The sequence below is a fragment of the Sus scrofa genome, chromosome 9 (genome assembly GCF_000003025.6).
Source record: "Sus scrofa isolate TJ Tabasco breed Duroc chromosome 9, Sscrofa11.1, whole genome shotgun sequence".
Lineage (NCBI taxonomy): Eukaryota > Metazoa > Chordata > Mammalia > Artiodactyla > Suidae > Sus > Sus scrofa.
The window spans coordinates 117,051,277-117,061,987 of record NC_010451.4 but is presented as its reverse complement, the minus strand read 5'-3'; the positions used below and the strand labels follow the sequence as shown (position 1 = coordinate 117,061,987).

General features: G+C 36.7%; 1 protein-coding gene across 7 annotated transcripts in view; it reads right to left on the bottom strand.

Annotated features, from left to right (window-relative positions):
* The window catches only part of RABGAP1L (RAB GTPase activating protein 1 like), a 657,663-nt gene continuing 648,882 nt past the window's right edge, over positions 1,931-10,711 (bottom strand). For all 7 annotated transcript variants that reach the window (XM_021102607.1, XM_021102608.1, XM_021102610.1 and 4 more), the window contains 2 exons: positions 8,973-9,170; positions 1,931-7,080 (listed from right to left, as the gene is read on the bottom strand). In XM_021102607.1, coding sequence (XP_020958266.1) covers positions 6,928-7,080; positions 8,973-9,170 — 351 coding nt within the window. In that variant the 3' untranslated portion in view covers positions 1,931-6,927. The remainder of the gene's footprint in view (positions 7,081-8,972; positions 9,171-10,711) is intronic.

The window sequence follows — 10,711 nt, the reverse complement described above, 5'->3', positions numbered from 1 at the left end:
TCTCTGGAATGGTTTCCCACCAGATCGTCACTTGGCTTTGTCTGTCTTCCCTTTCTGCCCGCATTTAAAACACCTCAGAATTCCCATTCTTAGGAGTCAACAAAACAAAATTCTGCTTCTCTCCAGATGTATACTATAATTGTCCATACATCTATCATGTAGAAGCAAAACTGACTCCTTGCTCTGCTGCCATTACGAGTAATTGGGTACATGGGATCTCAAAGCAAAAACAAAAACTTTGTATCCTGAGATAGATAAAAAAACAACAAAAACAAACAAAAACCAACATCATCAACATACACATCAGTTCATTGTGTCTAGTTCTAGTTCCCCAATGAAACTCTGAACCTGAGCTTTTCCTATAAAATTAGACTCCTTAAAAATCAAACACACTTTATCTCTGACTTTTGCAATGCTAATGTCTAATAAAAGTATGGATAATAGTGAGAATTACTGTTTCTCAGCAGGAACAAACTACTTACAGAGTCTATACTTGGAAATTGTATAGTTTTTTCCTATAAATATTGTAATTTCTGTTTGGTGAGTTCATCTTTCTGCAGCCTGAACTTCCTTGTAAGTGAATTATTAAAAGATTGTGCTTTGAGTGCCCTTTTGACAGTAATCAAAAGTTTTGTTAAAGTGTAATTTCAAAAAGGTGAAATCAAGATTCTCAGGCAAATATAAAATGAGCTTTGCTATTTCATACAACTCATTGGTTAATGATAGAATCAATAAGTTGTTAAAACTATCAAAAAGTGCATTTGCATAGCTGAGTACTTATGGGCAATTTAACAATGGAATGTTAGTGTACATTTTCAAAGTTAGACATAAGCTGGTTAATGTCCTATGGTGTAGTAAACTACATATGGCCTTTGGAGTTATGTGTTCCTCTGGAAGGAAAATAGGGATTTGCACACTACTGAACAAAAATCTACAAGTTAACAAGTAACTTCACTAAGTGTAGGACCTTTAATCAGTAGTGAACAGTGAGTTCCACTTACTATTATGTCAAGACTACTCATGACCTCCTGTCAAATTCAGTAGATATTTTCTGAATAATTTACTTTTGATGTAAAATTTCTCATTGTTTTAACTACAACATGGACCAAACAAAAGATGTCTGTAGTCTGGGTTTGGGCCACAAACTAATTTTACAATCTCTGATTAGTATTTTTTTTAAAATACTGAATTGTAAGAGGAGATCTGCAATCTGACTTTCATTCAGTTCCATGTACACCCTGAATGAAAAGCAAGTTAGAAAAAAACACAAATCAGGATTCTAGGCACCCTGCCTTCACTCCAGGAGAGCCTCTGGAGCACTGTTGGATTATATAATGACACCCACTGTGACTCTCAAAGGCTAGCAGTAGCCACCCAATCCAGGACTAGCCAAGCATATTTTTGCAAGATTTTGGAATTGGGATGCTGAGATGCTAGTCCATCTCTGCTGGTCACTTGAAGACATGTAAACTTGGAAGCTGTGCATTTAGAAGCAGATGCCTCTTTTCAAAGAGGCAGGAGCAGATAAGCATCACCTGGCAAAACAAGCAGAAGAGTGATTATGAGAACAGTTGCTTAGGTTCCTGATAGAATACCAGTTCTCTCTCCCCATTGCTGCCTCAGGCCCAACAATTTAGCTTTTGGTAGCTATGAATTAAATATACTTTTTTCTTCTTATTTAATTGCATTATTAGTAAGCTAGCTGGAGAGAGTTTCTGTTAACTTGCAACCAAAGAATCTCTACAGAGAGGAATACAGGGCACTTGGCTGTGCTGTACAGGATATCGTTTTGTAGGGTAGGTATAACCTGGAACAAATTCCTGTGTATTTCTTCTTGCTTGTGTAGAGTCTAGTGTCAGATAAGTTTTACATAAAAACCGGGTTCAGATGATTCAGAATAAAATCAACTAAAGAAAGTAAAAAAGACATGTATGGTTTCCAGAACAAATGTTTATTACTGCTTAATGGGGCCAAAGGGGCAACACAAAGCATTGAAAACATCACTGGCTCACAAAAACAGTCACCTTGCTACCTTCTTGCATTTGTTTACTTCACAAGGCTTCATTCACACGTGAAAACAAGATACTAATCCAATTCAAGTTCATAACAATTATAAAAGTAAACATTTGTTGGGACAATGTACAATAAATTGCACTTTTCTTAACAAGCATTACATTTACATTTATAGAGTGTACTATACATAATACATGGAATTATGGAAACATCTAATTGGTCAGTGTTTAGAGAGGAGAAAAGCTGCTCACTAATTTCTTTTGTAGTCAATTAGCACAGTTTGGTCTAATCAACTCCTTTATTCTGGAACCTGTTTTCATTGGAGAAGCCATGGACAAAATCATAGAATTCACAAAAATAGATGGCATAGAATTTCTACTACCTCCCCAGCAAGGGGAAAGGTAGGAATTGAAATAAATAAAGTGGGACTGAGAAACTTTTTTTCTTTATTTGAATTAAGGATCCATATATTATGCAAAATACCAAAAATAGTGAAACTGATGCAAAGGTTATTGGAATCTTGGATTCTGGGACCATTTCCAGGCTTTATTCTTGTGCTTTCATGACACCAGAGTCTTGATGTATTTATGTCCTTATCAATCAGTTTCCTATATTTTAGTCCATATATAATATGTAGTTATTAACAGATTTTACATGTTAATTTATTGCCAATGAAAAGGGAAAGAAACTTAAAATATTAATTTTCTACTCAATGATTCTTTTAAAGTTTTCAGAATACCACAAATGATAAACCGGGGTGGGGGTGGGGAGAGTGGGACGTGTTGGTGAAGATGTTTTTATAGCAGGTAGCAAATTCATTTGAAGATAAACTTAACATGTAGTCTTTTAGATGGAAGCTTAGTAGGGAACATCTGACAGCTGGCTGTAGTCACTAGGCTACTTGTAAACATCCACTTTTCTCCTTACAACTCAAGATCATCTCCCACTGAGGTGCAGCCCATACTGAAGTATTTGTTTTGATAGCTTTTGAAAGGTAGGAAAATGCCTCAGGGCTTTGCCTGTATTGTATGGAAGCCACTCTAAGAGAGGAAGTATGTTGTGGAGCAGTTCCAGTTCAATGTTACCAGCATGGCAACTGGAGGGAACAAGTTACGTCTGGTAGGAAAACAGGGCACTGAGCTGTGTCTGGCCTTCTGTATCTGATCACCATGTGCATGTTCAGTTGCATGGTACCTGGGTATTCAAAAGAGGCAGGGATACTCCATATAAAATTCTACCAATCTCTCTTTCACACACACACACACACACACACACACAACTCCTCCATATAAAATTCTACCAATCTCTCTTTCACACACACACACACACACACACACACACACACACCCCTCACAACATTCAAATCAAACAACAGAGTTTGTCCACGCTCTCATCTACTTGTAACTGAAGCAAGAGAATCAGAGCTACTTTAGAGTGTTTTTTTGTAAAGAGTAAGTTATACAACGGAATCATCTTAGTAAATAAAAGTGTTCTTTTCAAGAGAGCTAAAACAAAGTATTTGATTTTTTAAAGGCTCCTTTCTCTCTAAAAGGATCCTGAAATCAGACAACTAACTTAGCAGAATGATTTGCAACTAATCAACTTAAAGGATCTAACTCTCACCTCTTGTGCCCTAAACTATGTATCCTCTCGTTTTTCTCAGTTTAGCTAGGAAATTAACCACTAGTTATTAGCTGGAAAATATTTTAAGAAAATGGAGTAAAGGTTTGAGAAAAATAAATATTAATACATAGCATAAGAGAAATAAAATTTTTGAAAACAATGGAAACAAGATAAATACTATTAAATATCCCAACATTAGTACAAAGATTACTTTCCTACTTTATTATGGAAATTTAAGAAAGCCAATGAAGAATAAACTACTAACTTAATAGCAGGGAGAGGGGAAGAGTGTTACTGGTTGCATGGAAAAACAGGCCATAGGCCTATGTCACATTCCTATTAGTGTTTCTGATAGGCACTCATATATAAAACATTATAGGTAACTGAAAATTCTTTTGCATTAAATCATATGTAACTAAATATAACTAAATTGTGCCATGGCTCAGGATGTAGGAAGCTAGCAAACAATGCACTGCAAAATTCAGCTTGGTTTCTTTCAGCTTTAAGGAATGTGTTATGATTCTTAAGATATAAAAGCTAATGACTGAATTGTCAAATTGAATTTCATTCCCTTAATTGATTCTGCAGAATTTAATGAAAAAAAAAATCACTTTTCAGAATGCTGCAAATGTTGGCTGTTTTATACTAGGGAAAGATGAAAAACACTCTAGAATATTTGGAAATTTCCTGGATATTTGGGCTGGTCAATCCCTTTCTAAAAGAAATCAAGAGAGGAGTAGTAATTTTCAAATATACTCAAAATAAGAGAAATTAAAATTAGCAGTTACTTAATGCTGGGATGCATGAGTTTTCAATCAATACATGGTAAAGGACATGTGGTTTGAGACAGTGCTATTATAACATTATATGAATAATTTACCAACTTTTCAATTTTCTTTTTTTCTGTATTTGCAGTTGCTACTCACCCAAAGGCATTGCAGGGAGGGCCAGTTTAGTCTATGGTACCAATACGCATACCCAAGTATGATTCGGAACTGGAGAAGGGTACAAAAAAAAAATCTATAGATGGTCATTATAATCTTTTAAAAGAGTTTTTAAAAATGCAAAAGATGAATTTATTAAATGTTTGGAATGTATGTACCTACTGATTTTGTTTAAAGAAAAAAATATAAGGGGCTATGAAATTGAGCCATGTCTACAGGTAATAACTACAGGTAAGGACGTACAGCTATTTCTCTCTCAACTGCCATTTAAGGAAAATTATTCAATTTAGGCATTCTGTGAAATGGTATAAGAGCTCTGTACAGTTAGATTTATGAGAGTCACAAAACACAAAAGAAGAGCTTTAATTTAGCTAGCCATTTGATAAGGCAACGTGTACAAGGCTTCTTGGGATCTAAAGCATGAAGTACCAGTAAAGCTAACAAATTATACTAAATGATTTACAGAAACAAGTACCAAGATGCAATTTTCTAGCCATTATATTTTACAAAAAAAGAAAAAAAGAGAAAAAATTACCTTTTCTAAACCATCATGTAGGGAATGTTAAAGTCAACACAGATACTCAGAATGCTGAGTTACTTTCCTTTTGGGTGAAAGGAAATGAAAACTATGATAAAAGATGTGGAGGACAAAAAAAATTTTTTTTTGTAAGAAAAGTATTATTTGATGAGTGTAACGAAGGATAACAGCCACATCAGTTTTATGGGTTATAGGTGATATGAACACTTACTGATAGAAGGGACTTAACTTTTTAGAGTTTAATGATTATTTTTGAGGAAAGGAGCCACCGTGAAGAGCTTGTAGAGCATGCTCCTGGAGTGAAGATGGTTTTTATGCTTTTTACCTCCAAGAGTATATTACTTTTAACTGCGACGTATGGCACAGATGAGAATTGCTCTGGCACTGCAGAGTTTAAGATCCCTTGCAAAAAATATGCTCAACAACGAAGCCAAGGAAGAGTATCAATACATGTTACTGTACATAGCTGACAGTAGTTTGGTTGGTGTAAAAGGACCAAAGGCCTCCAAAACAGCTTTAAAAATGGGAAAATTAGTTTTTCCCTTACCAAAGGATTTTCCTGCAAGGTCTATTTATAAAGACATGTTAAATATAATTGAAAAAAATATTTCCATCAACTTTTAAACAATAGCTTTACCTTTCCATGAGATAAGTATTTCTATAAAGGTTTTATATGCAATCAAAAATGTTACAAATGCATTTGCATCTCTTTATCTAGGGGTACCAGGGGCACATTTTTAGGAAGCTACAGAAATCAGAAAAAGTTGCCTAATATTAAACTAAGATGACATGAAGCTGACCTCTATTTCCCATTTCATAACTTTAACAAAGTTATAGTATATTAGTGTTTCCTTAGCAAGTATATAACAACATTAAATGAAATACTCTGTCCCTGGTTCTATTCCATTCTAAGCACAACAGCTGTTCCTGGGCCTTTCTAGCTTCTCTTGTGAAGATCCCTAAAGCAACTCACAGCATCCACTTCTGACTGTACATTGGCCAGAAGTCACAACTGTGCTCATTCTTAGGAACTTGCAATTCCCAGATGGAGTTCTTAAAGGGACCTGTTAGAATAGTAGGACCAAAATGATTTATTTTATCCTGCATATATCAAAACCTCAGTTCTTTCTATCTCATGTGTGTTCTCAATAGTCAACCTTATTCCGTGGTTCTTGGCACTTTATTTCCAGATGTACCCCAAAGAAAATAAAAATGAAGTATTCTCCTTGGGAACTGTTCATTTCCAGATCTGTTCTTTCTTTCGGACAAGGTTATCACTATCCAGGGAATCATTTTCAGGAGGAAACCTGACAGTGGTCATGACTGGCCCCAGAGTGCTTTATCTGAATAAATCCTGAAAGTTAGGAGGTTTAGGTTTCAATCTTTTTTTTTTTTTCTTTTTTCTATGACAAATAGCTTTCCTATCACTTCAATCTTGGAATAAAAGACATCTCCATTTTTATGTAAGATAAAAATAATTATGAATAATTCTAGCTCTAAATAAAAAGCATTTAGTTCTGAATTACTTATTTCCAGTCAAACATCAGGCATATAAAATAATGTGTAATACTATGATGGATCAGAACACGGCCTTCCGTGAAGAAGCACAAAAACAGGTATTTAACATAAACCATGTTAGTTTAAATTACATCCCTTTGAAAGTGTCACACAAGAAAGAGTGAGAGCTACTGAAAGATCGTGACTTGCTGTCTGGCCTCCTTTACTCTCCTTCAAAGGGACACCAGGGAGGATCTTCCTGGGTTACCGTTGCTTTGATCATTGTGCTCTTGTGCTTGGGTGAGGCTGGAACTACGTGCTCTCTTTGGGGGGCTGGGTGGCCTGCGGTGGCTGCAGGGGCTGTGTGCCTGTGGCCGTTTTGATAGAGTTCAGGGTTTTGCTAAACCAAGAGTTTTTTGCAGCTTGGATTTCATTCATAAGGGCTCCTCTCTGATGTTCAAGTTCCTAATTAAAGAAAGAAAATCATCTGAGTTATATAAATGTTTTCTCTCTGCCAAAAAAACCCCCCAAAAAAACCTAGAGTACAGCGTTTGGAATCCCCAAGTCTATATAGCCATAGCTTTCTTCCTATAAAACCCAGGAGAGATTTAGTTGGCTTCTTAATGCAAGAAAAGATTTTTAGAGCTAAAAGAATTACCACTAAAGTAGTCATTTACGATGGAGCATGATAATGTGAGAAAAAAGAATGTATACATGTATGTGTAACTGGATCACCATGCTGTACTGTAGAAAAAAAAAATAATGCGTTGGGGAAATAAAATAAATAAAATAAAATAAAATAAAATGCTATGCAAGTAGAAAAAAATTTAAAAAATTAAAAAGTGATGGTTATTGTCATTAAAAAAAAATAATAAAAGAATTACCACTAAACCCAGAATCTGTGCTTTCTCTGATCAGAGAAATGAAACCCTGTTTACCCCCCTTTTCTCCCTGAAATTGAGGTCCAAATCTAGGTTTAGGGTGCAGCCTGAAGGAACATGTTTAGAACCACGGGTAAATACAAATGTAGAGATAGAATGAATTTTTACTGATAGCTTAAGCATGAATGAGTTCTAGTTCCAAACACATGGCCTTTGCCCCTGAGAACAACGTACAAAGTCCGACACAGAAGAGTTAAGGATCTTTGGTGTAGTGCAGCTGGCCCTTTGTATGGCAAGACACAGGCCAGGGTAAGGACTACTGGTAAAAAGGAAATGGGAATTGCCCATCAGAAGCTGGGACTATTTCTCCAATTCTGATATCCTCCAGTATGGAAAGAGATTACAGGGAAAGGGATTTGGCAAAAACAGGTAAAGATGAGAAGCTCCAAAGAGAAGAATGGCTGTCAGCCAATGTTCCACTGCCAGGGGGAAGGAGAACAAGGGGGGTTTCATCTTTCAACTTTCAGTATAAGCTAAGTGACCAAGTTCAATGGAAAGGACCTTGGGGAGGGAAAAAACAACAAAACAAAACAAACAAAAAAATATATATACGTGTGTGTGTGTGTGTGTATGTGTGTGTGTGTGTGTGTGTGTGTGTATCGGGGTAAACTAAAAAGGCATATACTTGTAGTTCCCATGGCTATACTAGTCCCGTGTCTCAGCAGTAATGAACCCAACTAGCATCCATGAGGATGCAGGTTCAATCCTTGGCCTCACTTGGTGGGTTAAGGATCCGGCATTGCCATGAGCTGTGGTGTAGTTCGCAGATGTGGCTCAGATCCTGTGTTGCTTGTGGTGTAGGCTGGCAGCGGTAGCTCTGACTTGACTCCTAGACTGAGAACTTCCATTTGCAGTAGGTGCGGCCCTAAAAAGACAAAAAATAAAATAAAATAAAATTAAATTAAATTAAAAAATATATATATACTTAAGGAGTTCCCATCGTGGCTCAGTGGTTAACGAATCCAACTAGGAACCACGAGCGGGTTTGATCCCTGGCCTTGCTCAGTGGGTTAAGGATCTTGCATTGCCTTGAGCTGTGGTGTAGGTTGCAGACATGGTTTGGATCCTGCATTGCTGTGGCTGTGGCGTAGGCCAGCAGCTACAACTCTGATTAGATCTCTAGCCTGGAACTTCCATATGCCATGGGTGCAGTCTTAGAAAAGACAAAAAAAAAAAAAGCATATACTTAAGTTCTCGTAAGATATAATTTTAATTGTATTTTAAACTATGTGTTTGTTTATATCAGTGTTTAAAAATGATGCAAAACTGCATCTCATCCATGGGCAGAAAATGTATTCATCATATACGGTAACATTGCAGTGATTCTGAGTGCTCCAGGTATATTCTACAGTATTAGAATATCCTAGGCCACAAAGTGTTCATTTTTTTCTACTGATCTTTTCTCAAATCACCAACCTGGATTTTACACTTGGCCTCCACCAGCTGCAGTTTGGTTTGTGCCAATTCCAGCTCCATCTCCCTCAGCTGCTTCTTAAGAGAGTCCTTCTCATCATCCGATTCAATTCCCTGGTCCTCTCTGCTGATGGCTGCTACTTTCAGAGCACCTTCCTTGCTGAAAATGTCACTGCAGTGTTTACACGCCATCATTTTACCCTGAAAAATCCAAATGAGATAACCAACATCAAACTGTATTTCCATAGATCACTTCCCGAAACAATGCAATATGATTTTTTATTTAGACACTGCTTGTTGTCATCAAATGCAGACCCATTTATGAAAGCAATTATTTTTCTTGTGCTACAACCAAAATGGTCATGGTTAGCACCAAACCCAACTATCCAAGACAGGTGCTTCTTTTTCTTAAAGTATCTCTAGGGAGAACGTTGGGGATAGAAAGTATTACATAGCATTTTTTTCTGAAATCTGTTCCAGAAGTTTGCACTACCATTATTCTTACCAGATGCCAAGTTCCAGGCCACATGTTCCACATACATCACGTCATTTAATCCTAGAGCCACTGTATGATTAAGTACTATTATCACCCGCCTTTTATACATGAAGAAACTTAAGAGTTTAAGTAATTTGCCTATGGGAGACTGAGCAAGGTCATTCTCACGAACTCAAGCCTACCTTTGCAATAAATAAAGTGTGTATACTTTTGCTCAGCTTTAAGCAAAGATGATCTTTATTGTTAAAGGTGATAAAAGTACCTCTGCCACATGTCTGGACTGCTGGTTGAGCACAGAGCACTGAACAAGAGTGCTACTGTTTTCTTAAGATATTTTCAAAACATTCGAAAGTTTAGAGAGAAGAGATATTACAGAATATTTCTATTTTGATGGCCTACTGTTACGACAAGCTCAGTGTGTCCATACCCATAAGTACACTCCTCTCTTCACACACACACAAAGCACCCCTGTGTCACTGTGCGTTACTCCACCATTTAGGCCTCGAGATTTTGGTGTAGTCTTTCCATTAGCCTCTCCTTCATTCCATATGCAGCTGGTCATTAAATTTTTCCTCAGGCATGTTCAAGCATGTCTCCCAGGCCTGAATCCTGAAAAGTCACCTTCTCAGAACTGGGTTCATATTTTCAGTTCTCATGTCTCAGATTTTCAGGTTATAACTTATAAAATATGTGTTTCCTGAGCATTTATTGTGTGCCAACTACTAAACCAAGCACTCTATATACATTATCTTATTTAATCTTCAAACTGACCTTCTGAGGTAGGTAATGTTATTTCTATTTTGCAGAATACAAATAAAGTTTGGGAGAGGTTAAATAACTTGTCGAGCTGTTAAATGATATGCTACAGTGTCTAAAATGCCTTTAGGTACTAGTGTAAATCTGAATACATTCAAGCAGAAATATATCAGGTTTCTGTAACACTGGTTCCAAGGGTTGGCTGTGCCAACATTACTACTTAGGAATACTGATCCTTTTTGGTTCACGGCTGTTTCTATAGACTCAGTGAACACTTTTTTTTCAAATAGGTAATCAACACAAGAAGTTTTTACCACCAGGGGGCAGCATATAAATAAATGCTACTGGTTTGCATTAAAAACAAATCTCCAAAATTTTGGTGGAAGAATCAGTTACCTAACACTTTTCTGCCGCTGAGTTCTAGAGTGCCCTTGGCATCCATAGTTTGAGAGAGCCATGGGATGGTTCAAATGAGTTGCACGCTGAAGTC